Source organism: Xyrauchen texanus, chromosome 39, assembly GCF_025860055.1.
Source record: "Xyrauchen texanus isolate HMW12.3.18 chromosome 39, RBS_HiC_50CHRs, whole genome shotgun sequence".
Taxonomy (NCBI): domain Eukaryota; kingdom Metazoa; phylum Chordata; class Actinopteri; order Cypriniformes; family Catostomidae; genus Xyrauchen; species Xyrauchen texanus.
This window is the reverse complement of record NC_068314.1, coordinates 17,863,403-17,891,397: the sequence shown is the minus strand read 5'-3', so window position 1 is coordinate 17,891,397 and position 27,995 is coordinate 17,863,403. Positions and strand designations below refer to the sequence as shown.

Genomic DNA, 27,995 nt, shown 5'->3' with positions numbered 1-27,995 from the left:
TGTAACAGAGACAGGGTGTGTTGCGCTGCCCAGCCCAAACATGACACCCTCACAAATGGGAGGACCTATTACACAATCACATAGTCGGTTACCTCTGAGGAGTGGGGAACAAAGCCTAGCCTGGACAAGGAATAAAACACTAACATTTGGTCCTGAAAATGTCCTATATACCCGGTCAGCCTATCACAGCTGTTGTGGTGAGTTTGTATCAGTCTCACAAAGTTTGTTAGCATGCGAAGCTCCACTAAAACGAGTTCAAGCAGCTTTGTGTTCAGTGTCACTTTTAACGCGGACAGTTTATATTTTTTCTAGTTTGAGTTACACATTGTCAATGTTTTTTTTTAAAGTTAAGCACAATTAATACTTTCAATACTAATTTATGAGATGACAGAACGGTTTCAATACGTTTGTCTGAGTTGAAGCTAACAATTGATGTAATGAAAGAGTTAGCACGCTAGGCTAACGTTAGCCTTGTTATTTTTCAGATATATTTATCAGTTCGTTTTTTGAGTGATATATAATTGATATGTGACACAGTATAGAGCAACCGAATGGTTAATAAACAAAATAGAGTACCAGATAAGTTGGTGTGTATATATAGGAACTATTAAAGCTTATCAGCAATTACTCTTCAGAGTTCAAACAATGTTATTTTGGGTGCAAAATAATGGCTAATGATGAATTTAATTGGGGTATGACTCCATATTATACTGTATTTAAACGAATCTAATGTCATTAAGGTGTGATTATAAGCAGGCGTGGCTTATGCGTGTTCTGCACAGGTAGAGCTGCCATATATGGTAATAAATAGCTGTGCCATAGGCTGTTTCGACTCCAGTAAGCTGCCTACCTAGACAATTTGTTTTGGCATGATGCCTAGCTATCTAGGTCTGTCTAGGTAGGGAGCTCATGAAGTTTTGAGATGGTGTACCTGCCTGACTGACATAGGAGATATAAGCTGCCTTTCCTCTGTATTACAGCAACGAATTGAAATTCAAAAACTACGGGATGGTGATAACTTAATATTAGGATTCAGCATTGGAGGGGGAATTGACCAAGATCCAAGCCAGAATCCATTCTCTGAAGACAAGTCAGACAAGGTAAACCCTTTAGATTTTCCCTCTTCATTCAATAGCATGAAAGATCTTGTTTAGTGAACTTTGTTTAAATTTAGAGCCAGACATTTTGCTGTTAATTATCACAACAAGCGGGGCATAACCTGCTGCTGAGGTCAGTGTCTTTTAGAGATGACCCTTCTAACTTTTATTTATGTCTCAGGGAATCTATGTCACACGTGTGTCTAAAGGTGGACCTGCAGAGGTGGCTGGTCTCAGAATGGGAGACCAAATCATGCAGGTGAGAGATTTATATATGTTGTTAAATGGTATAAAGTGTGATTGCTTGTAGTGATGGAGATTTGCGTCCAGGTTGTAAAACAAAGCAATTGATTGATTGAGCGTCCACTAGAAAGTGTTGTAACATCATAGTTTTGTTTTTTATTCTGCATTCTTGCTTCCAGTAATGTACTGGGTTCAATACATCTCCACAGCTCTGTATACAACATCTGTGATATTATTTCAACTCATCCCTCAGTTTCTAAAAACAAACAAAAATGAGTAACAGTAACACAATTCCAATGGAAGTCTGTGATTAAAATACACCTGTTTTGGAAGTACAGTCACAAGACTTCAGACATTATGTATGTTAACATGAGACTAGTGTGATAAAATCACTTAACAATCTATAGTCATACTGTACTGTAGATATCCAGCCTGTCAACTCCTGTCCTACAGCTGCTGTTAAACCTGGTAGCATTAGCATGTTGCATTGCAAGGAAACCAAAAAGTGATGCAACCCTCAAGTACCGTTTACATGGAGCAAACTCCACCATCAGGAATTGTGTTGGTAACACATAACCTTATTCATCCCCCAAGAACCATGCCTGACAACATTGAATTATGAAAAATAGAGAGATTGTTTTTAGGGTGTATTTTGGTACAAAAAAAACTTTATGACTGATACATAGTTGTATGCATACATTGTTGGATCTGTGTAATTTTGAACATCTTATTGAACCTTCTGTTCTTCAATATAATTGCACAATTTGTGGACTTTTTAGGCGGTCCTAAAAGGCAGTCCTTGATTTTAAATGAGAACACCCTTCGCAAATACCCACATATTTGCTCACCTTTATGCTGTCTCAAACTCATATGACCTATTTTCTTCTGCGGGACACAAACAAAGATATTTTGATGTATATATGAAGTCTATTTATCCATACAATGCAAGTCAATGGGGTCCTACATTTTCAAGATCCAAAAAGGCATGAAATCAGCAAAAATGTAATCCATATAATTCCAGTGGTTTAATCCATGTCTTTAGTGATGCAATCGGTTTTAGGTGAGAAACAGACCAAAATGTATCTCCTTTGTCACAAAAGATCTCGCACATGCGTCAAGCACTATGAAGCGTAATTGAGCTCCAAATCATGATTGTGCCAAGCAGACTGCAGATAGAAAGATTTATAGTGACAAAGGCCTTCCATTTTGTCCTGTTTCACATATCTCCATCAAAATATCTATGTTTGCATTCCACAGAAGAAAGAAAATCACGTGAGTTTGAAACGGCATATGAGTTCATAAGGGATCATTTTAGAGTGAACTTATATTTTAACATATCATGACTATGTCAAAAATTACATGGATTAATTATTCATTGACACAAGATGTCTTTGTATGTACATATAGATAATTGTATAATACCCGTTGGGTGATGTCAATGTTGATGACAGGTAAATGGCTGGGACATGACCATGGTGACACATGATCAGGCACGAAAAAGACTCACCAAGAAGAATGAAGACGTGGTCAGACTTCTCGTCACTAGAAAATCCCTGGAGGAAGTAGTTAGACAGTCCATGATGCAGCACTAATGTCGATCTAAAACACACTAATTGGAGCTCATTGCATGTTATTATTGGTTAATCACATGTTCAAAGCATGTTTTTAAACTAATTATAAACAACCAGCCTCCCTCAGCCAAAGAGTGATGCCAAGAAACCAGTCATTGTAGATTTACAAGGACTTCTTCATTAATCACCTGTGTTAAAGATCATTTTAATGTATTGAACTGACTAATGAATGAAAACACTTTAATAAGACAATGTAAAGATTGTTTTTTGCATTCCATAATTTGCAAAATTATTTTCATCTATGGTGTTTTAAGCATTGCTTTATAAACTGCAATTTAATTTAGTGACACTATATGCCAAATAAGAATACTTTTGAGCTATACAATATATAGCCTACTCCTTGGTGTACTGTAGACTGCGTAAACTTCATATCATTTAATTTACAGATCTCAATGGCTACAGTGAGAAATCTGTGTTCACCATATTTATAATTACCTATGTGTCAGTTCACTAACACCTAAACCAACATGTACACCTGTGTAACTGTTAAAAGTGTGATTAACAATATTAAGTAAAGCAGGAAACCTTATGACTGATATACACAGCTGTTCTTATATGACCACTAATTTTGCTATTTTGTGGGAATTTTTTTAGTAACTCTTCATTTTAAAATTGTTTGTTTTGTGTAAACAACATTAGCCTAATGATGCTAGCAAAACATTGCATGATCATCAGAATTTGAAAGATAAGTAGTCTCATCTGTATTTGGCTCCTGTATAAAACTGAAATTTTGTATTCAGATTTTTTTTACGATACAAACTTTTTTGGCATTTGATTGTATTATGGATTTTTTTAACGAATAAAGAATCTTCTACCACTTGATTTGTGAGTTTTAGTAGTAATAGTAGAGGTAAAAACTGCTTACTGTCTCAGGTCTGATGTCTCACTAAGCTTAAAGTAGTGAGATGACATTTCAAAGCATTAAATCTATGACCTTTTGCCTTTAGGTCAGGCAGTTTTGGACTAAGATCTTTAAAGGAATGTTCCGGTTTCAATACAAGTTAACCTCAATTGACAGCATTTGTGGCATAATGTTGATCACCACAAAGATTTATTTAGACTCGTCCCTCTTTATATATATATATATATATATATATATCTGGGTTACTGTGAAGCATTTACATTAGAAGTGAATGAGGCCAATTTTTGAACATTAAAATACACACTGTTTCAAAAGTATAGCCATAAGACAAATGATGTGTGTAAACATGATTTAGTGTGATAAAATAACTTACTAACTTTTTCTGTGTAAAATGTAAACTATCCAAAAATTGGCCCCCTTCACTTCCATTGTTTCTCACTGTAACCTCAATTATTGCATTTTTTTAAAGAAAAGGAGGAATGAGTCAATCTTATTTTTGTGGTAATCAACAATATGCCACAAATGCTTCCATTGAGCTTAACTTGTACTGAGCCTGGAACATTCCTTTAATGCTATCAGTCAAAGGTGAGCATACAAGCAAGTGGCTTCTAAAATGACAAAGTGCTCTAAAAGCTGCGTTCAAGTTTTTCTTAGTAAGGCAGCACTAGCTGCCCAGTCCCATAATTCTCAACTGCATAATTTGGGGGAAGTGGGAAGGGATAGAAAAAGCATTCTAATGAATTGGGCCTCTGTTAGTCCACTGTCATTTCCTCTACACTGATGAGATGAGAGCGTTAAACATTTGGGCATTTTAACATTAACAAATGACATTAAATTAATTGATTAATTAAACAGCAGAGAAGTTAAGCATTTTGGCAAAGGTAGAATAGTGTTGGGTTAAGCAGAACCAAGGTTGTGTTTTGGAGTGCATATGCATTCCTCAATTGCATTTAAATGCAGAAGGCGGCAGGATGTTTAAGCAAGCAATCTGAATGAGTAAAACTCTGTTTATACGTAGAGTTATTTTGTTACTTTCTTTGAGTTTAACATGTAATGTATAATCATTTATCTCTGTGTGTGTTTGTATAAAATAAAAGACGAGAATTACTTTACAATTTTTGCAGCAAGTCTGAGCTAACGGTTGATCCTCTTTTTATTGTTATGCATCTAAACAGCATCAAACTGAAGATAAAATATCAGTCACATTCCAAATATATACATGAATAAAACAATTGACCACAAATATTCTAAGGCCAGTACAAGTATTTACTATCAGGTTAGGATTTTAGTTTTTGAACAGAGTGAATGCATGACATGGTATTTGTCACAGCTAAGCAGATCATTTATGAAGTGAACACTTAGTGTATTTTACAGTAAGTATACCTTTTATAATTCCATCAATTGCAGTCTAATTCACTTATAGTTCATTGTGTTTCATGCCTGTTTCTCAGCAGCTGAAAGTGTAATGACAGTAGCTAAATGTAAAACATGTATGCAACATGCCACCCACACTCTGGCAGGCCATTGTGTTTCCATAGTGATGCAATCTGTTACTGACACCTTTCAAAAATGTGAAATGTGCTCTTTTATGTTAAAGCAATGTTTGTGCCATGTTTTTATGTTAAAGCCATTTTTGAATAAACCCCTGAAAACTGATATGCACACACATTTCACAAAAACACAATTGTTTTACATAGTTCTGTTATTTGCTGCTTCTCTCTGAAATCAACAGGCTTTTCTCTTTTAAAGGAATATTCCGGGTTCAATACAAGTTGAGCTCAATCAACAGCGTTTGTGGCATAATATTGATTACCACAAAAATGAATTTTGACTTGCCCCTTCTTTTCTTAAAAAAAAAAAAAAAAATGCTAAAATCTTGTTTCCAGTGAGGCACTTACAATAGAAGTGAATGGGGGCCAATTTTTGAATGTTAAAATACTCACTATTTCAAAAGTATAGCCACAAGACATAAACAATATAAATGTTTTAACATGATTTTAGTGTGATAAAATCACTTACTAACCGTTTCTGTGTAAAATTATTTTTACACCAATTTTACAGCATTGTTGCCATGACGATGTAATGTCAACAATCCCTAAACCCCAAAAATGACTGTAAAATTACAGTTTAAACAACTTAGCTCAAATAATGCATGAGTTTTAACAGAAGAATTAATTTGATTTTATAAAATTAAAAGCTTCACATTTCTGCCTTTTTAAACCTTCCAAAAATTGGTTGCATTCAATTAGTAAGTTTCTCAGCGTAACCCAGATTTTTGCTTTTTATGTTTGGTAATCAACATTATGCCACAAATGCTGTCGATTGAGCTTAAAGGGATAGTTCACTCAAAAATGAAAATTCTCTCATGATTTACTGTCCCTCCTGGCATCCCAGATATGTATGACTTTCTTTCTTCTGCAGAATATATTAAGATTTTTAAAAGAACATCTCTTCTCTGTAGGTCCTTACAATGCAAGTGAACCGGCTCCAAAATTCACACAAAGGGAGCATAAAAGTAATCCATATGACTCCTTAAATCCATGTGTTCTGGTATGACATGATAGGTGTGAGTGAGAAACAGATCAATATTTAAATATTTTTTATTTTTGTATAAATTCTCCTCCCTGTCCAGTAGAGGGCGATATGCACTTAGAATGTGAATCACCAAAAACAGAAGAAGGAGAAAGTGAAGGGAAAAGGACTAATTGATCTGTTTCTCACCCAGACCTATCGTATTGCTTCAGAAGAAATGGATTTATTGTCGTCTGGGGTACTTTTATGTTGCCCTTATGTGGATTTTGGAGCTTCAAAATTTTGGCACCCATTCACTTGCACTAAATGGACCTACAGAGCAGAGATAATCTTCTAAAAATCTTTTGTGTTATATTATATAATTATTACGTTGTTATGTGATGTTATGTTATGTTATATTATATAATCTATTTTCTTGTTAATTTTGTGTAAAATAGTAAAAATGCCTTTAATTGTCCACTAGGGGAACTGGAGGCATTAAAATGGCTGGTATACCACACACAGCAATGTTTTTCAATAAACACGTCCAACTTCTTGTAAATCATATTGTGTTGCTGTGCTTTGATTCAAAAGTAAATTGCTATCAGTTAAAAAATAAAATAAAATACATATCCTCATCTCATCGTGCATGTGAATTGTTCTTTGTTCTCACAATGATAACATGAATGTTGATATTCCTGAACAAATCTTGTTCCACATCATCATGAAAATCCATGAACTTAAAAACACAATGCATGGCCAAAGTTAAACCTTTAACCCCTGCATGGATTTACAGGTTCCTTAGAGATTCCAAGGGGAAAATTGCAATGAAAGAGTGAGAGGACTTTATACAGTACAACAGGCCTAAGACACTGTGTAGGTGGGCGAGTGGGTGGATCGGAGTAGAAAGTCATTATCCCCACATACTACAGAGCAAAAAGCTGGACCCCTAGTGCAAGCAGGCGCGTTGTCATGGCAATGAGATACGCAGGACGTTTGACTCTTGCAGTCTGGTGCAACAAAGCATGCACCATGCATGCCATTTTATTCATTATTTAAAGAAGATTATATAATATATTGGCTGTATAACATATATACATGCATATTTACATATCACATATAATAACTTCTAATACTGTTATTGAACAGGAATTAATGTATCAGTGTAAACGCAGAACGGGAGTTGTCGCTGCATCCACTCAGATTTAAACGCCTCCCCCAGTGATGAGACTTTATTCATGTGTTGAATCTTTGCGCTGTCGGACGTTAGGTCGCTTTTTCTTTAGGCCTACACAGGAATCATCCCTAATCTCTAACCTTTATATCCCACGCAAAAATCCGGCTCAAGTCGTTTCACGGGGGTTTTAATTTCTTTCTTTTATTTCGTCGTGAGCGCATATTTCGCGGAATCTCCGGCCATAACGATCCAGTCGCTCCGCAGCTGCGCGCACTGTTACCAAAACGCACAGGAGGGATTCACTACAACAACAGCTTTTACGAGTGAGTCTTATATTGTTGTTTTAAAAAAATGCAATCTCTCTCTCTCTCTCCTATACCTATACTCATTTTAATTTTACTCTGATTTTAAAACTTTTCATTCTATTATAATATTCATCTGTACCCTGATTAAGACATCAAATGGACAGTCACGTGGGCTTAATGTTAACCCACTACCTTAAAAGCTATAGTTAGAAAGCAACTTGATCAAATAAAAATATAATGTCATTTCTCCCAGTTTTTTCTCATGAGTGTGTGATGTTCAGGTGAGATCAGGTGCTGCTCTTTTTTGGGGATTTATTGACTTTTGGAGAGTGGAAAGAATGGGGGCGAGATTATGGTCTGTGTCAGCTTTGTAGTTTTCACCTGGGGTGTTAGTAGATGTTAGAGTATTTACGCTGCTTTGAGATCAGTCATGGGTTCGTCAAATAGGGATCAATGGAGGGGAGACTGGCCCTAGATCAGCCGGCAAGGACATTAGTGTTGCCCGGTATGTGGTCACCTGTTGGTGAGAGAAGGTATGAAGGTCAGGCCAGATGACAAACCGTTTCAAGTGTGTTTGGCATACGAGTTGAGCTTTACCTGCGACCAGATACGCAATCAGTGCAGGAGTGAAGAGTCCCACAGTCCTCCAATAAAAGAGACCAACCTTAGCGTTGTGTAAGCATGAGTGGTGAGTGAACTGAGACCTATAAGAAGGCTTTATTTAAACAATGTAAGTTATGTGCATAAAGATGTGGAATAGCTCTGTGGTAACGAGTTTATTTATTCAGAACAAAATAAGCCTGCACTGTGTTGTATGTGTATGTTATTCTTCATGGTACACATAAGTGTGTGTGTGTGTTTTTTAGATGTTTTCTGACATTGCAAAATGAGGAATATTAAGAGCATTTTTAGTGTTCTGCATACCTAACTTTTACTGGCCAGTTAATGATTTATGGTATATTTTTCATGGAATATTGGTAATGCATTTAATGCATTAATGCATTTTTGGCAGTATATCCAATAAAATATGCATTAGCCTATTATGCTAAATTAATTTTGAGATTTTCTGAAAAGTGAGTAGTGCTTGCTAGCATGTTAGTGTTTAGTTGACAGGATGTTGCTATGCAGTTGCTAAGGCATACTGTGTGGTTGGATGCCAGGCAAAATGTATACGTTTCTAAATTATAATTTAGAACAATTATATTACACCTGACCTTGTGTTCTCCAGTCAGCTGTGGTGTGTGAGCCCATGCTCTCAGCAAGGACACCACACTCACAGCTGTCTCCAGAACAGGCATGAGCTTACACACTTTTAATTCCATCCTGTTGTGCATCTGAAACAGAATTTACAATGACCGTCAGTGGACAGCTTATCTGAAAGTCACGTGATATTTGTTTGTTGTCTTAAGGATAAGCATCTCATTATGACACTTATTTTGCATTTAGAGTTTTCATAATAAATTAGAGTATGTCATAAAATTAGCTTGTTCTACTTTTGCCAGCATGTCATTAAAGGAGTTACACACTTATGATGCCGAAACAAAAGTGTATGTAACTAACAGGTCATCCATGCCCCCTACAGGAACAGTCCTGTATACTCTTAAAGGGATAGTTCACCCCAATAATTCAATTCTCTCATTATTTACTCATCCTCATGATCCTAGGTATGTATGACTTTTTTTCTTCACCAGAACACATTTGAAGAATTATAGAAAAATATCTTAGCTCAGTAGGTCCTTAAAATGCAAGTGAATGGTAATTTCTCATTTTAAGCTCCAAAAATTACAGACAGTCAGCATAAACGTCATTGATACAACTCCAGCGGCTAAGTTAATGTCTTCTAATACTTCTAAATAATTTTTGGTGTGAAAAAGATAAATATTTTAGTACTTAACTATAATCCAATGTGAGGGTAAGCTGCAGTAGAGGGTGGAGTCCAAGCGGTCTCTGTTGTGATGTATTTGTGTTGCCATGATACCGACGTAATCTCATGTTCTCCACTCATACATCCAGGATATGCACACAAATGCACCATTATGAGTAAAGAAACAAATAAATACAGATCTAAACCAAAATTAACCAAGCTACTGTGCAGCGTTCCTCCTTCTCCCTTGAGTAAATAATGAGAGAATTTAAATTTTTGGGTGAACTGTTCCTTTAATGCACAGTCAAATTAAGATTGACAGGATATAGTACAGAACTAACAAATAAATTAAGCTGTGTGGTGTTTTAAGAATTGGCTGGACTATACTAGCACTGCATTCTGCACACTTAATATTGGCTACTATTTGAAAAAATAGCATGAGAAACAGAATACATAATGCTGTGATGAACGTTTTAATTACTTGTAGAATGCTACCTTGTTGTCACGTGCTCAGTTGGATGTATAATTAAGCAAGTTTCTATTTTTATAATCTAAAAAAATAATAAAAGTACCAAGACAACCCAGAAATATAATGTTCTCAAAGCCACAAGTCTAAAGAAGTTACGTTTCAAATTTGAAGATGATCTAACAAAAAATTAGGTTCCAGCAAGCTTTTTTCTCTGTAAAATCGCTGTAAGGCTCTGCCTTTCAAGATGACTTTTATTATATTTATAGACGGTAAATTATATATTAAATGTAAGCAGAGTGACGTCACTACCGTGTGTGGGCGGTTGTGTATCAACAGGTTAAATAAAAAAATATTTAGCATTCGTAATCCAATTTTGCCTCAAACCAGAAACTTGTTCCTACATATAGTATCCTGCATGTTATTAAATATTAATATGATTAAAATAGCCAATACTACATTTATTCACATTTAAACTAGCCTAAAACTAGAGCTTCCACTCAAACTAGCAGCCTGAGGCCATGTCCAAACTAATACATTTTCAATTGAAAAGGTATTGATTTTGATATGTTTATGCCTCTCATTCCCACTGGAACAACAGTTTTCTCCACCTCTATAATTTTGAAAATGCTTTCTAATACTGCAAACTTTGGAAAGCGATTATGTTAGAAAACGGATTAGTGTGGATGTGACCTAAGAGATGTACAATCTGTTATTTTATAGAAGAATATGAAGGAAAATGTATTGTTGTGGAGAAGTCTAAGTAAAGAACAGTATACTGTATAAATGGACATACTGTATGATCAGTTACATAAGTGTCATCCACACAAATGGACATCATTTAAACATCTTATTAATTGTTAATTATTTTAACCTTTTGACAAAATATACTAATATATATATATTTTTTTATCTTAAAGATCCAAAAAATCTATATATATATTTTTAGTCCCTGAGGTACACATACACATGGTTGGGAATCACTGATATAATGCACATATTGGCAAATGTATTAGGTCATCTTGGTATTCCATGCATACAGAAAATTAACATACCTGTACTATGCAAAGTAAACTGCAGAAATAGCATGGCTATGTTTGTATGCTATCACCCTCACTTATAGTTTACAACCGGGGAGTGGTGGGTAGCAGTTAATAACAAGGGCCGGTACCTGAAACGCTGTGTGTTCAAACCCTGCAATGGCCGATAGTTCTGCTAACATTCTCCATTTTCTGCCTCAGTTTCCCATGAAACCCTGCTGGATCATGTATTAGAGCTGATTATGATTGAGAAGCCTCCTAACAGCACCAGCCTGATTCTGAGTGAAGACTCTGAGAAGCCACAGCGTGCTGAGGAGGGGCTCCATCGTCTCTGCAGAGCTCTACAGAAGCAGATGTCAGGAGGCAGGCAAAAGATGGGGGGCATCACGCGAGACAGTGTCAAGACCTTCCTTCGGAAAAACACATTTGTAATCTTCACTGTGGCTGCAGTGGCTTTAGGTAAAGCAATTTACCAGCCAGGAGGAATACACACAGTTGTAATGAGAAAGTTGTTTTAATGATCATGACAGAAGTAGGGAAGGTTATGGGAAGTTTAAAAACCAAACATGCCAATAAACTAGAAAACTAAATTTGCACTTTTAAATAATTGTATATCTTATTTATAATATAATACTGTCTAACATAATTTTATTTGTGCATTTGTAGCCATCTATTGATGTTGTTGTCCAAAAGCTTTACTGTATATTGGTTGTGGAAAACGTCCTTTTTGGATATATCTAGCACAGACAATGTTAGGGGATTTTATTACACTAGTCTCATGTTAACTTCGTTTGACTGCATTGTTCAGGGGTGCTGCTTGGTTTTGCTCTCAGGCCTCATAACCTGTCCATCAGGGAGGTGAAGTATTTTTCTTTCCCTGGAGAGCTGCTCATGAGAATGCTTCAGATGCTTGTTCTACCACTCATCGTCTCCAGTCTTGTCACAGGTATAAGCACCATAAAGGAGTAATTCACAAAAATAAAAATTCAGTTACCATTTATATTTACAACATAATTTGCTCATGTTCCTACTGGTATGATTGCCTTTTATCCAAGCAACTCATAAGGAAATGTTTTGAAGAATGTTCTTGCAGCTCTTTTCCATACAGTGTAAGCATATAGTGACTAGGGGCTGTCAAGCTCCAAAAACTGAAAAAGCACCATATATTTATATAAAAGTATTGGAATACAGCAAATTAGTTTTATAGACTAATTGTATGGTGCCTGTATGGTTCCATACAGTCTCTGGTTATTGGAACTTGCTTTCATTGTATGGAAAATAGCAGCCCAGGCATTCTTCAAAAAAGTCTTCTTTGTAAATGATGATAAGAATTTTAATTTCTGGGTTAACTATTGCTTTAAAGGGATTGTTCACCTAAACATTTTAATTCTCTCATCATTTACTCCCTCATACCACCCCAGATGTGTCTGACTTTCTTTCATCTGCTGAACAAAAGCATAGGTTTTTAGAAGAATTTTTCAGCTCTGTAGGTCCATACAATGGAAGTGCATGGGTGCCAAAATTCGGATAATCCAAATAAGGGCAAATACTCCACATTACTGGTCTTTAAATCCATATCTTCTGAAGCGATATGATAGATGTGGGTGACAAACATCAATATTTAAGTCCTTTTTTACTACAAATTCGTCTCCTTGCTCAGTCAATCTCTACCTTAGTTTCACAATCTTCTTCTTGTGTTGTTGTTTCACATTATTCATGCATATTGCCCCCTACTGGGCAGGGAGGATAATTTATGATTAAAAAGAAAAAAAAAGAAACCACACACCTATCATGTCTGAACACATGGATTTAACCACTGGAGTCATATGGATTTCTTTTATGCTCCCTTAATGTGGATTTTAGAGCTTCAGCATTTTGGCACCCACCCATTCAAATGCATTGTGATGACCTACAGAGCTGAGATATTCTTCTAAAAAACGTAATTTGTGTTATGCAGAAGAAAGAAGTCAATTGCATCCGGGATGCCTGAATGGTGAGTAAATCATGAGAAAATTTTCATTTTTGGGTGAACTATCTCTTTAACTTCAATAAGAATGTCCAATCATAGACGTTTGCTCTAGGTGCAAGACTTTACTGCTTGTCTTTGCAGGAATCTCATCCTTAGACAGCAAGGCATCTGGGAAGATGGGAATTCGGGCCATCATCTACTACATGGTGACAACGTTTATAGCTGTTTTCATCGGTATTGTCATGGTGATTCTTATCAGGCCAGGGAAAGGGAGCAGGGACAGTCTGATGGCCTCTAGTGGCAGCATTGAGGCAGTGCAGGCTGCTGATGCCTTTCTGGACCTGATAAGGTGGGGGGAAAGTTTAGATCCCTTTCGATTCAGTTCACTCAACATTGCTGCAAGCACTATGGGAAGTATCCTTCTACACGACCTTGTTGAAACCCTTATACAATCGTGTCTAAGCCCCGCCCCTGTAGGCACTCAGTCGGCCTATATAAGCAGCTCAAAGTCACCATTTCTTCAGAATTTACTTCCTTCAAGACTAAGAACTTCGTCTTTGTCTTGGAACCCTTTCTGCTTTGTTGCTGATATACACTTACAGTGGACAGAACTTATCAGCAAGATGTGAACAGGATGACTTGTTGCCTGTGCTCAGCGCCTGCATTTAGAGGCTTTCCGCTCCCCTGTGTGTTCCGGTGAAGAGTTCTCCACATTGCCGTGGAAGACGCTCTCGGTGAACGGGTTCAGACGCTCGCCATTGATCAACACTGAATCGAAAGGGAACGTCTCCGGTTACACATGTAACCTCGGTACGCTGAGATGAAAGGAATGATATATTACGAAAGCTGGCAACACTAATAATTCAGAGTTTCATAATACGAGTGACTTACTCTTTGTCAAAATTCTGAAGAAATGGTGACTGAGTGCCTGCTTATATAGGCAGACTGCGAGCCTACAGGGGCGGGGCTTAGACAGCATTGCCAATCAGAGGACTGGTGTTATTGTATAAGGGTTTCAACAAAGTTGTGTAGAAGGCAATGTCTCGTTCCCTTCATCTCAGGGCACTGAGGTTACATGTGTAACCTGAGACGTTTGCTCGTACAATCAGTATTTATATTTGAGATGTTTTGGGGTCTGACTTTTCTCATTGTTCTTACAGAAATATGTTTCCACCAAATTTAGTTGAGGCCTGTTTCAAACAGGTTTGTATATCCTATCCAACAGCCAGATTTATCTAAATAATGCACCACAATCTCTCATCAAGGATAAGTAACAGAAATAACCATTCATCCATCTTTTCTTTCAGTATAAAACACTATACAAGAAGACTGTACTGATCGAAAATGTCAGCATTGTGGTCAATGTGTCAGACAGCATCAACTCTACAGATATTGGCCAGGTGTCTAACTTCAGCACAATCTTGCAGACCGTCCAGGAGACACTGGAAGAGGTTGTACCAGTTTCAGGTTCTTCTAATGGGGTGAATGCCCTGGGGCTGGTGGTCTTTTCCATGTGCTTTGGTTTAGTGATTGGAAACATGAAACAGCAGGGCCAGGCTCTGCGGGACTTCTTTGACTGTCTGAATGAGGCCATAATGCGCTTGGTGGCTATTATTATCTGGTTAGTGTTTGATTATGTTATTCTGATAATAACCCTCCTGATGTTTAAAAAATCCCAAATACAGATGCACAAATTCCTGACTTTCAATGATGCTAAGCTTATGTTCAAATATAAAATCAATACATTAAATGCTCTATGTTAAAATTCACTGTTGTCCCAATGCCTCAAATTTCATTATGGCAGCATCTTTTCTGTAAAATATCTTCCTCTTGTCACATCTCTACCTTGTTGGGCAGGTATGCTCCGGTGGGCATCCTCTTCCTGATTGCAGGGAAGATTGTGGAGATGAAGGATCTTGCGCAGGTGGGAGGACAGTTAGGGATGTACACGGTGTCTGTTATTGTCGGGTTGCTCATCCACGGCCTGTTTGTTCTACCTCTGCTCTTCTTTGTGGTGACCAAGAAGAATCCGTACACCTTCATTGCTGGGCTGCTGCAGGCTCTGATCACTGCTTTCGGCACCTCATCCAGGTAACCACAGTGGGTGCAGTACAGAGCCCCCAGTGGACACTCACCATAACAACTTTAAGATTACTTTACTTTTATGTTATGGAAAACTGTTTCTTATCAAAGCAAAAAAAAAAATTGTGTATAGTTTGCTGGTATGACAGTTAACTGAGCAGGTTACTCATTAAACAAAGAGGACAGTTGGCACAAGAATATTGAATGTATATAATGTGCTATTTGCTAGCTAATGCTAGCGCCACACTAGACGATTTTTCCAGTGATTTTCAGTTGTGAGCTTCCGAGATCGTCCGTCGGGACTCCCCACTGATTTAAAAAAAAAAAGTTTCCCCTTTTCTCCCAGTTTGGAATGCACAATACCTAATGTGCTTTTAAGTCTTGGCCACGTAGTGATTCGCCTCAATCTGGGTGGTGGAGGACGAATCCCAGCTGCCTCTGCGTCTGAGATTATCAACCCGCGCATCTTATCACGTGAGCGCGTTGCCACAGAGACAACTTGAGGCTTCATGCCATCCACGGTGGCATCCACACTCAACTCACCACGTGCCCCACCGATAACGAACCACATTATTGCGACCACGAGGAGGTTACTCCATGTGACTCTACCCTCCCTAGCAACCGGTCCAATTTGGTTGCTTAGGAGACCTGGCTGGAGTCACTCAGCATGCCCTGGGATTCAAACTAATGAACTAGCGAAATCCAGGGGTGATAGTCAGCGTCCACTGAGTTACCCACTCGCCACTGATTTAATGGTTCCAGCAATGGAAAAAAAAAAGTTATCCAACACGACAGAAACAAATATTCTGTTGCAGTGGTGTTCTATTCAAGTGACCAATGAGCTTCTTCTTTTACTATGACATACACGTACTATGGCAAGCCTCGAGGGGATAAATACACAATTTCACACTTTCACAAGGTAAAGTTATTCCTTGAATCGCATCCTAAATCACTCTATTACAATTGTTTATGCGGTACTCCTGTTGTTATTTCGGTGAGCTACATGTGACAGGGAATCAGAGAGAGAGAGAGAGTTGTGGTGAGTCGGTATGTTTGTTACCCCACCACCATTCTTAATCGGCATGTGTGTCATACCTTCGACCAAAGAGAGCAAGATCTCAGAAAAACAGTCTGCAAGTGTGACACCCTTGGCAAAAATCGAGCAGTTTTGTGTCTGCTAGTGTGTCACCGGCATAAGGCTGTTACATTTTTGCACTGATCTTCAACCCCATAACATAAAACGACTCGGTTACTAACGTAACCTCGGTTCCCTGAGAGGAGGGAACGAGTATTGCGTAAGTAGCTTACGCTATGGGAAAACTCAGTTTCTCGAGAAATATTGAAGTCTTTATGTAAAACGCATTGCAGCTGCACAGCAGACAGCAATGAGCGAGGCAGCTCGGTCATTGGCTGTGCTGCAGCAACTTGCTCGAACCAATGACGGGGCGACTCTGAATGCGCGACCAATGGGCGCGCGCTTCGCGGTCGCGCGCTCAGAGCCCGCCAAGATAGGCGTGGCTTAGGGCTATATATTAGGCGCCCCTTCATGAGAGTTCTTTAGGTTCAATCGACTGAAGCGAACTGACCAAGCACTAGCACGGCAGCTTACGCAATACTCGTTCCCTCCTCTCAGGGAACCAAGGTTAAGTTAGTAACCGAGTCGTTCCCTATCGAGAGGTCTCTCCTATTGCGTAAGTAGCTTATGCTATGGGAACACCATGTAAAACGCCGTGCATGCTGACTTCGCTCTATAAAGCCGGAGGCAGATGCCTGAGCCTTAAAGCAAAGTGATTATTCCACGAGCCGGCCAACAGCGAGCTACATAATGGGATAGTATAGAGCGCCCTTCCAAGGTGGTCCATGGTGGGGCACTCATAGTACAAAGACAAGCACATATCTTATGTACTGAGTTTTCTATGTACTGATATGCATAAAAAATCCTTTAAGTCGGTCAGAGACGGACCTTGTAAGGGAGTAGATAATGCTCAGCGTATACATACTCCAGTCCATTCTACAGTCAGGCTGATAGAATGTTGGAATGCAATGAGGGGACCTGTAGGTTATAAAACCTGATAAATGTCGAAGGCGAGGCCCAGCCCGTCGCCGCACAAATATCTTCAATGGGTATCCCACTCGACCAAGCCCACGAGGAGGCCATGCTCCTCGTAGAGTGAGCTCTGACGCCTAAGGGGCAATGAAGGCCCTTGGCTTCATAAGCTAGCGCTATAGCATCCACTATCCAGCGCGATATTCTTTGCTTTGAGACTGCGAGACCTTTAGTGCGGCCGCCAAAGCATACAAATTATTGTTCCGTCTGTCTGAACAGGGCAGAACGTTCCAAATATACTCTGAGCGCCCTGACCGGGCAGAGTAAATTAGCGTTGCTTTTGTCTGCTGGGGACGATAGCGCTGCCAGAGATATCACCTGTGCTCTGAAGGGTGCGGAGAGCACTTTAGGAATATACCCGTGCTTTGGCCTAAGGACAACTCTGCAGTCGTTAGCTCCAAATTCCAGGCAAGCAGTGCTTGATGACAGCGCGTGCAGGTCGCCCACTCTCTTGACTGAGGCGAGCGCCAGCAAGAACACAGTTTTGAGTGAGAGCTGTTTAAGGTGCACGGTTCGGAGAGGTTCGAACGGGGCACTCTTGAGTGCGTCCAGGACCGTGGCCAGGTCCCAGATCGGCACCGAGGGGGGGCGAGGAGGGTTCATCCTCCTAGCACCTCTTAGGAAACGAATGATTAGGTCGTTTTTCCCTAATGAACGTCCTTTATCAGGATTGTGTGACGCCGCTATGGCAGCCACATAGACTTTGAGCGTGGAGGGTGTGCGGCCCGCCTCCAGCAGCTCTTGCAAAAAGGCGAGTACACTTGGTATCTCGCACGATTTGGAGTTCAAGCTCTTGGTATCACACCAGTCACTGAACACTTTCCACTTTTGGGCAAGCGCCTCGTAGAGGGTGCTCGCGCCTCAGTGATGGTTCTCAAAACTCCACTGGGGAGGTTCTCGGGAACCCGTTGAGGGGCCATGCATGGAGGGCCCACAGATCGGGGCGGGGATGAAGAATCATCCCGTTGGCCTGCCTGAGGAGGTCTAGCCTCAACGGAATCGGCCATGGGGCAGATTGCATCATCTGCATCAGTTCTGGAAACCACGTTTGGTTGTTTCAGAGTGGGGCTACCAGGAGCACTGCACATCTCACTTCCCTGATCCGACTGATGACCTGAGGTAGCATCGTGATCGGGGGAAAAGCATACAAGGGGCGGCTCGGCCAGACTTGGGCGAGCGCGTCCGTGCTCTTTGAGAAGAAAAGGGGGATTGCGCGTTTTCCCTGGAGGCGAAGAGGTTGACCTCTGCCTCGCCAAAGTTTTGCCATAACCACTGAACCGTCAGGGGGTGGAGAGACCATTCTCCTGGGAGAACCTTGTCTCTGGACAGCATGTCTGCTCCCTGGTTCAGGGCGCCTGGCACATGCGCTGCTCTCAGCGAGCCCAGGTGGTGTTGTGACCATAAGATGAGCTCCCTGGCCATAGAGTGCAGGGAGCTCGACTTGAGTCCACCCTGGCGATTTATATACGAAACTACCATCATGTTGTCCGTTCGGACCAGGACGTGTTCTTTTTTTCAGGTACGGAAGCAGGGCTCTGAGAGCCAAGGCAACCGCTTTCATTTCCAGACAGTTTATATGTAGGCGCTTTTCCGTGTTTGACCAAAAGCCGGATACAGGCCTGCCCTCGTAAAGGGCCCCCCATCCTATTTTGGAGGCATCTGTCGTGATCATTTTCTCCGCGTATTTACGCCCAGAGTCACGCCGGTTTGATACCAGTTGACGGCTTTCCAGGGCGTCAGGGCTTTTATACAGCCGTGATTCGCTCTGATCAAAAAGCGGCCCGAGCGCCACGCGTGAGTGGGGACACGGCTCTTGAGCCAGCGCTGGAGAGGACGCATGTGCAACAATCCTAGCTGGAGTACCGCTGATGCCGAGGCCATGAGACCGAGCATTCTTTGAAATCGTTTGACGGGGGCGTGTGCGCCCGTTCTGAATGATGTTGCAAGGCGTCGAATAGAGAGCGCGCTCTGATGAGAGGCGTGCTGTCATCTGCACTGAGTCTAGCACTATTCCCAGAAAAGAGATATTCTGGCTGGGGGATAGCACGCTCTTTGCAAAATTGATTCTCAGACCCAGGCATTCTAGATGGCTGATAATCCAAGATCTGTGCGTCGTTAACTGACCCTCTGATTGTGCTATGATTAGACAGTCGTCGAGGTAATTCAGTATTCGCACTCCCCGCTGTCTCAGGGGGGAAAGTGCCGCGTCCATACATTTCGTGAATGTACGGGGGGCCAATGATAGGCCGAATGGTAGTACTGTGTACTGGTATGACTGTCCCTTGAAAGCAAATCTCAGAAAAGGCCTGTGATGAGGCGCTATCGGAATGTGAAAGTAAGCGTCTTTCAAATCCACTGATAGAAACCAATCCCCGGGGCGAACTTGCGTGAGGATATGTTTGGTTGTTAACATTCTGAACGAGCGAATCATTAAAGCTTTGTTCAGATGTCTGAGATCTAGGATGGGGCGGAGGCCACCGTCCTTTTTCGGGACGAGAAAATAGCGGCTGTAAAAACCCGCCTGGCTCATAGAGGGAGGAACAGTTTCTATAGCGCCCTTCTCTATCAGTTTGAGCACCTCGGTGCGTAGAACGTGACACATCTTTCCTCACTTTTGTCTCGACCACCGCTGAAAAGCGGGGTGGTCTGCGAGCGAATTGAAGTGAGTAACCGTGTTTTATTATGTTCAAAACCCATTTCGGCATGTCGGGGATTTTTTCCCAGGCTTTTGCTCGCACAGATATGGGCTGAATGCTGGCTGGGGGCATGTCGCTGTGACGTATGGGCCCCACCGGCAAATTGCCTTGTGCTAACACTGAGTTTACAGCTCTCAGAGGCGCAGCTGAGCTGCCGTATTGAGTGCCGAGTGCAGAGGTGCGTGTGAGAGTACAGGCACGCGCGCTATCTCGAAATGCTTGCAGCATGAGTTGGAGAAATGCTTGAAACTGTATGAACAGAGTTTTCGGGTGGGGGTGCATACATCGTAATAGGCACGCGCGCCACATTCATAAAGCTTCCCGCTTTTAGCGGGGCGTCTCTTGGCTCGCGCATCGCATCTGTGATGTTTGCGGCATGAGACAGAGAACTGTTTGAAACTGTATGGGCAGCACTTATGGGTGGGGGTGCATATACTGTAGTAGGCACTCGCACCACTTTCATAAAATCTTCCGCTCGCGGCGGGGATTTTTTTGGCTATGCATACAGTGTTTGTGTGTAGGGGTGCATGCAGGACAGCAGGCACACGCGCTACCTTTATAGTATTTCCCGCTTTTACTGGGGAAGTGTTTATAACTGTGGGAACAGTGCTTGTGTGTAGTGGTGCATACATGACAATAGGCACACGATCTACATTTATTGGACGTCCAGCCTGAGCTGGGGAAATATTTGGCACTGTTTGGACAGTATTGGTATGTGGGAATGCGCACTTTAGTGTGGACATGTGAACCCTTAGTGACACAGGCAGAAAATGACTCTTTTCGTGATTTCTGTGTGTCGCCGTTAAAACGGCGTTTGATTGCAGGTGAGCGAGTTCTGTGACTGGCCCATTGACTGCTGTACAGACATTTCCAACCGCCTGTAAGGGGACTGGGTAATGTTTTTCATGTTTTAGAGAGAGTGGTCCGACCTTTGCGAGACACGTACTCTCTCTTTTTCTTCCTATTGCTAGGAAGACTTACGAGGCTCCGGGTTCAGCACGATCTTGGGCCGAGGACCTCGTTGCTCAGGCGGCTTTCTTCGGCCAGCGGAACGCGAGCGGCGTCGAGCGTCCGTTTCAGGTCTGCTCTTCGGCTTTTGGGAGAAGGGAGGGGCCGCCCTGGCTCGCTGCTGCTGCTGAGGCGGTCTCTGGTGAGACGAGCTGGAGCGCTTGGGCAGGAAGTGACGCATAGCTTGCAAATCCTTCCGGGCCTCAGTGAAGCGTTTAGCGAATTCTTTTACCGCTGATCCGAACAGGCCGCTTGGAGGAATGGCGCCTTATCTGCGTCCTTCATCTCCGTTAGCGTCAGCCACAGATGGCGCTCAAGGACAGTCAAATTAGCCATGGCCCGGCCGATGGATTGGGCGGTGGCCTTCGTGGCTCGCAGGGCTACGTCAGTGGTGCTGCGCAGGTCCTTGAAAGCTTCAGGTTCAGGTCCAGACTCGTCCATGGTGCGGAGAAGTTTGGCCTGGTAAATTGTAAAACCACCATTGAATGAAGCGCTGATGCAGCTTGGCCGGCGGCGGCGTATGTGCGACCGGCGAGAGCTGAGGTGGATCTGCAGGGCTTCGAGGGATGAGAAGCTTTGGCTTTCCATCCGGCGGTGGAGGGTGGGCACAGATGGTTGGCCACAGCCTCCTCGAGGGGCGGAGTTCCCTCGTAGCCTCTTTCTCTTGCGCCGTCCACTGAGGAGAGCGAGGAAGAAAAAGAAGGCTTCAGGCGAGCAGAGTGCGGGGCTTTCCACGACTTTGTGAGTTCGTCGTGCACTTCGGGGAAGAAAGGAGAGGGTCTCTGTCGAGGGGCCTGCCGGCGCCCCTGCAGGAACCACTCGTCCAGCCGGCTGCGGGCAGGTTCTTCCGGAGAAGACCAGTCGAGCCCGAGGTCTTCTACGGCTTTGGACAGGATGCGGACGATCTCAGAGTCCATGCTGGTGCCCGTGCTCGTGTCCGCTGATGTCGATGGCACGGGGTCGAAACTCGAGCCCGGCCAGTCGTCGGATGCAGCATCAATAGAGAGGCTGTCATCCATTTCATCGTCGTCCCCTGATGCGCCGAACGAGACGAGACCCACCGCTCTGCTGGAGGGGTGCTGGTCCGTCTTCATAAAATGGACTGGCGGCGGGGAGATCTCAGGCAGCGGTGAAGTACGCGGGGACTGGGCTGGCGTGACGTCACCGAAGTCTACGTGCTCTGGCAGCCTCTGTGAGCGGCGCTTTTTCTTGCGCGGCTCGAACGGAGGGGGCGGCAGCACGGTGGAAGCAGGCTCGATTGCGGCGAAAGCGGCAAAGCGAGCGCGCAGCTCGGCGAGGCCCAGGGAGTCACATTCGGGGCATCCGCCCTGAATGAGAGCAGCTTCTGCGTGGTCCGGTCCCAGGCAGCGAGTGCAAATGATGTGACGATCCCCATCAGGAAGAGGGCCTCTACACGAGGCGCAGGCTGAAGGCATTTGCAACAACGCCTTGAAAAAATTGCTCTTTTACTAATCAAAAGCGTCGCAGGGGCGAGCGCTTGCAGTAAAGGATACAGCATTGCGCGCCGGATGGCGTAGCAGAAGGCTTCGAAGGCGGCTGAAGATGCCGGCGTCCTCTTAGCGGTCCTGCTGTAGGCTTTTCGACGGCGGGCGAAAGACTCCAACAATCCGGAGAATCCAGCGAAGAGAAGGTCTTTGCTGAAGGAGATTAAATCTTAAGAACTCTCATGAAGGGGCGCCTAATATATAGCCCATTGGTCGCGCGTTCAGAGTCACCCCGTCATTGGTTCGAGCAAGTTGCTGCAGCACAGCCAATGACCAAGCTGCCTCGCTCATTGCTGTCTGCTGTGCAGCTGCAATGCGTTTTACATAAAGACTTCAATATTTCTCGAGAAACGGAGTTTTCCCATAGCGTAAGCTACTTACGCAATAGGAGAGACCTCTCGATAGGGAACCCCAAAAGAGAAGGATTACCCTTTTCATATTGGGAATTGTTTGACCAATTTTCTGAATATTGGGAAGAACCAAGGTACTACAGGTCAATAAACATTTCCTAAAACATTTTGTTTCCAATAATGATGTGCAGCACCCCTGGAGCAATTTGTAGTCTAGTATGGAGCCCTTTGAAGGACAGGGCAGGAATTAGTTTTAGGAATAAAGTACTTTTGCATGTCCTTTTGCAATAGATTACTGTCCTTTGCAATTGTTATGTATTCCCTTGCAATACAGTTATCATGGTTTAACTATAGTAATAATGTAATAACCATGTTTTTTGTTGCAAATCATGGCATTACTATAGTAATTCTATAGTAACCATGATTGTAGTTACAATGTGACAGAAACCATGGTTTAACTATGGTAATTCTGTAGGCTTTTGTAACCAAAGTCTTTGGTTGAAATCATGGTTTTACTACAGTAATATTGTAGTAATCATAACTGTAGTAGTATTCAACAGTTTATTATTGGCAAAAAACATCCTTTTATCATAATAATATTGTAACAACCATGAAAAGTAACCATGTTTTTTTTTTTTTTTTTTTTTTGACAGAAACCATGTTTTTAATACAGTATATTGTATTCTTATAGTAACCATGGTTAATCTTGTGCTTACTATGGTTTTACTACAAATATTTGTGTTAAAAACATGGTAACCACAAAATTATGATTTTTATTTCAATAGTTTTTGTTTTCCTGTATTATTTGTATGGTTTCACCACAAATATCATGATTAAAGTATGGCTACTGTAGTAAAACCTTGGTAAATGTATATTGAGGGGCCACAAAACTATTGTGAGCGCATGCAAAGCCCTGTCCATTCTCAATGGCATAGAAAAATTTGAACAGCTTCAGATCTTTTCCACCAACTCTACTCTGTGTTTCTACAGCACTGTATTGCTTTGACTCACTCAAGTATTTCGCTCCTCAGTTCTGCTACCCTGCCCATCACCTTTCGTTGTCTCGAGGAAAACAACCACGTGGACAAAAGAGTGACGCGATTTGTGCTGCCAGTCGGAGCTACAATTAACATGGATGGAACAGCTCTGTACGAGGCAGTGGCAGCCATTTTTATTGCCCAAGTCAATGACATGGACCTAAACTTTGGGCAAATCCTCACCATCAGGTTGGTTATGATAAACGCAAGTAGGGTAAGATGGGGGTTTCCCCCCATCTTCCACTACAATACAAGTATTAATCTCTTAGGACATTTTCTCAAAAAATGTTCAAAACATTATTTCACACTTATCCCCTTGTTATAAATCATATCCCAATGGGCAGAGTTGGGTAGGTAACTTGAAATGTGGTCTGGTACTCATTACAAATTACACAAAAATTTTATTCAGTTACACAATCTTTTAGATTACAGTTTTTAAGAATCAAATCTAAATAAATTTAGATTTATTAATTCATGTTTTGATGAAAATGTAATTTTAAGTGTATTCATTTTTACGTGTATTACATAATGTGGATTACATATATTCCATTACTACCCTACACTGCCAATGGGCTATTTTGCATTAAACTCAGTGTTTAACCAAGTTTTTCACTCTAGCATCACGGCGACTGCAGCCAGCATTGGAGCAGCAGGCATCCCTCAGGCTGGGCTTGTTACCATGGTGATAGTATTGACATCGGTGGGACTGCCCACAGAGGACATTACACTGATCATTGCAGTTGACTGGTTCCTGTGAGTCTCTCTCAAATGTCACGTTGAAGCATGCAGCTCCAGTAGAGAGTACTCTCTCAAAGGTTATTGATACATAATGCAGTCTGCTATCTGAAGCTCTCTTGGCACTGTTAACACATTGTGCTTCCATAATACCAACCTTTGAATAAAAAACATAGAATACTCCTTGAGTTGCTGGCTCAAGGTTGTGTGCCATAACTTTTTTCAAACAGATTATGTGAAACATTATTCTGCCACACTTGTACTGTATATTTTCAACCTTTGCAAAAGAATATTGCTCTTTAAGGCTTCATTTGTAGTCGATATTTGTAATAAGTGGTGCTGGCTAAGGCAAGCATCACTATTATAAGTGCTCATACTTAAAGGTATAGTTCACCCAAAATTTAAAATTCTCTCATCATTTACTCACCCTCATGCCATCCCAGATGTGTATAATGTTCTTTCTTCTGCTGAACACAAATTAAGATTTTTAGAAAGATATCTCAGCTCTGTAGGTCCATACAATGCAAGTGAATGGTGACAAAAATTTGGAAGGTCAAATAAGCATATAATATATTAATATTTAAGTACTTTTTTACTATATATTCTCCTTCCTGTCCAGTCGGTGACGATATGCACAAAGAATGTGAATCACCAAAAACAAAAGTAGAAGAATATGGAAGTAAATGTGGACATTTATAGTAAAAAAGGACTTAAATATTGATCCGTTTCTCACCCACACCTGTGATATTACCTCTGAAGACAAGGATGTAACCATGGAGTCTTATGGATTACTTTTATGCTGCCTTAATGTGCTTTTTTGAGTTTCAAAGTTCTGACCAGCATTCACATGCATTGAATGGACCAACAGAGCTGAAATATTTTTCTAAAAAGCTTAATTTATGTTCAGCAGAAGAAAGAAAGTCATACACATCTGGGATGGCATAAGGGTGAGTAAATAGTATTATTGAGTTTACAGAATTTTCATTTTTGGGTGACCTTTTCCTTTAAGGAACTAAAGTATTAACTGCAGCACATAAGTTGTAACACATCATGTGTGCTGCAGACATGAACGATATCAAAATTTCTCAACTTGCCGAAGAAAGATTTTACCTTTCTAGGTGATTTTCACCTGCTAGACAATAAAGCAGGCAAAAATCCCACTTACATTGAAAGGAGGGACCTGAACAATATCTAGGGACCAGAATATCATAGACTTGGAGGTAGGCTCTTTTGGCTTGAGCCAGTTAAGCAACCCTCAGCAACCACATAGCGACATGCTAAAGAAACGTGGACAATGGACAACCTTGCTTGAAAAATATATTGTATATGCCAATCCAAGAAGAAGATTTAGCTGAATAATATTGCATTTTATGACATTTTTGCTGGATATGTGGAATCATTGTGATTTTGTTTGATTTTATCTGTGTAATTCTTCAGGGACCGAATTAGGACCACCACCAATGTTTTGGGAGATTCGTTTGGCGCTGGAATTGTTGAGCATCTTTCACGTCAGGAACTTCAGAATCAAGATGTAGAAATAATCAACTCTGTTATCGAGGAGAATGAAAAGCAGTACCAGCTGATCTGTCAGGATAATGATTCTTTCAATCTCCGCAGCAGTGAAACCACAATGTAACAGCCATGGTATTAAACAAACCTGGTAATATAGTGTACATTAACCACTGTTCAATAGAACATAAAAAAATCTAAATGTGCTCAATAGAATGTTGCAAAGAGAATAGACATGCAAATGAGTAAAAATCCATAATTTACAGTGCCAGTGCCTAACCTTTTGTAGAGCTGTTACTTTGAGTCTTTTCTCTTAGGAAAAAGTTAATTTTAATGTAAGCAAGTTTAAGCTGATAACACTTTTACATCGGAAATAATGTTATGTGGTTTGTTGATTTTATTAAATATTTTATTTGATAAGTATTACAATAAAAATATTCAAAGCAAATGTGTCTTATAACCACTTCATAATATCTTATAGATGTTTAAAAGAATACTTACTGTAGTTTTTATAACTTTATTTAAAGCCGACAAAGACCATTTGTAAATTATTATGACCACATTATGAATCCTTTTGGATGTTTACAAGAATTTCCATTTGTCATTTGATTAAAAATGGTAAAAGACCACTCATAAGTTGTAGGAAGATATTGTGCTGGTTTTGATCTTAAATAAACAATGACAAATTATAAAACTTATAATATAACTATGAGAAAATAATGCATTATAACTTAAAATAAAAGTGGATAAAACGTGGTGTTGGTTGTGTGCTATAATGCAGTATACTCTTACTAGAGTATTATATCATATTAGAACTGTTGTTACAATTATTTAATTACAATTATTTAATTATTTAAAGATAAACAAGTTTAAAGAGTGTTTTGAAATTCATTTTATTACCAGCATAATTAATTACACAATGTCGTTCTGATGTTTGACCTCTTAACTCAAACACGCAAAACCAAACTCATTGATGACATCACATGTCCACAAAGGGGACCTTTTTCCAGTTCAGATTATGTTCTGGTTTTTGTTTGCCGTCATCAACGTGTTTTAATTATTTAACTTAAGATGTAAAGATGTCACTTTTTTAGATGTTTATTTGATGTTGAATTATATTCTTTGACCTTTGCTTTTACCTTCACTGTACTGTGCTTTTACTTTTTAAGTACTTTTTAAGTATGCTAAAGTATAATTCCTCCCCTAAAAATAGCATTTAGTGAAATGATTTGCTCTGGTTGGTTCTTGATAATACATAATGTATCAGCAGGATGAAATGTAGAATGGCGTCAGTAAAGACAGTTTTAATAGCTAGAAGTTTGTGAAGTGATTCATTTTTTAATGAAGAATCAGTTTAATTTTGTGATGGAATCTAGAAATGATTACACTGGTTATCTGGTTCTGCTTCGCCAGCCAATTTGTGTAAAGCTACATTGTTTGTTGTGTTATTGTTCATAAGACTAATCTATCAGCCAGCTATGTTTGTGCTGCCCATCTAGCCAGTGTGCCTGGGTAAAGCACCCGACCCCAGTCTTTGACTGTCCCAAACCAGTAAAGTCTCCTGTCAGTGCTGGTATAAATTGACGATATTCTAGAAAGTGTATAAAACACATGGAGATTGTTACTTTTAAATGAAAACTATGTGGAAATTCCATTATACTATTTACTATTTAAAAGCATTTATGTTAGATTTTAGTTGCATTGTACTTATTGATTTTTCTTTAAGGTATTGTGAGCATATTTTTTGGCTCAAGTAACTTGGTATTTTAAAGTCTGGAAAGTGTAAAGATGAATAAATGTC

General features: G+C 40.6%; 2 protein-coding genes across 3 annotated transcripts; both read left to right on the top strand.

Moving 5' to 3' along the window:
• The first annotated feature begins 57 nt into the window (after positions 1–57).
• LOC127632793 (tax1-binding protein 3) lies at positions 58–3,814 on the top strand. Its single transcript, XM_052111566.1, has 4 exons — positions 58–197; positions 981–1,100; positions 1,279–1,356; positions 2,792–3,814. The coding sequence occupies exons 1-4, from the start codon at positions 159–161 to the stop codon at positions 2,930–2,932; spliced, it is 378 nt and encodes a 125-aa protein (XP_051967526.1). The 5' UTR covers positions 58–158; the 3' UTR covers positions 2,933–3,814.
• Positions 3,815–7,599: 3,785 nt separating this feature from the next.
• LOC127632792 (excitatory amino acid transporter 1-like) lies at positions 7,600–27,974 on the top strand. Of its 2 annotated transcripts, XM_052111564.1 has the most exons (10): positions 7,600–7,844; positions 11,398–11,655; positions 12,005–12,142; positions 13,307–13,514; positions 14,326–14,368; positions 14,473–14,786; positions 15,023–15,256; positions 23,945–24,139; positions 24,569–24,703; positions 26,123–27,974. In XM_052111564.1, exons 2-10 carry the CDS (start codon positions 11,439–11,441, stop codon positions 26,319–26,321), a joined length of 1,683 nt encoding a protein of 560 aa, XP_051967524.1. In that variant the 5' UTR covers positions 7,600–7,844; positions 11,398–11,438; the 3' UTR covers positions 26,322–27,974. The 2 variants fall into 2 exon arrangements, with proteins under 2 accessions (XP_051967524.1, XP_051967525.1); XM_052111565.1 differs by lacking the exon at positions 7,600–7,844 and having other exon boundaries at positions 11,595–11,655; positions 12,030–12,142.
• Positions 27,975–27,995: the final 21 nt, after the last annotated feature.

Bases quoted from the DNA above. Each gene is read 5' to 3' on its own strand.
- LOC127632793 (XM_052111566.1), top strand. From the start codon at position 159: ATGTCCTATATACCCGGTCAGCCTATCACAGCTGTTGTG. The intron at 198-980 runs GTGAGTTTGTAT...TCTGTATTACAG, and splicing joins AGCCTATCACAGCTGTTGTG to CAACGAATTGAAATTCAAAA. The intron at 1,357-2,791 runs GTGAGAGATTTA...TGTTGATGACAG, and splicing joins TGGGAGACCAAATCATGCAG to GTAAATGGCTGGGACATGAC.
- LOC127632792 (XM_052111564.1), top strand. From the start codon at position 11,439: ATGATTGAGAAGCCTCCTAACAGCACCAGCCTGATTCTGAGTGAAGAC. The intron at 15,257-23,944 runs GTAACCACAGTG...TTCGCTCCTCAG, and splicing joins GCTTTCGGCACCTCATCCAG to TTCTGCTACCCTGCCCATCA. The intron at 24,704-26,122 runs GTGAGTCTCTCT...GTAATTCTTCAG, and splicing joins ATTGCAGTTGACTGGTTCCT to GGACCGAATTAGGACCACCA.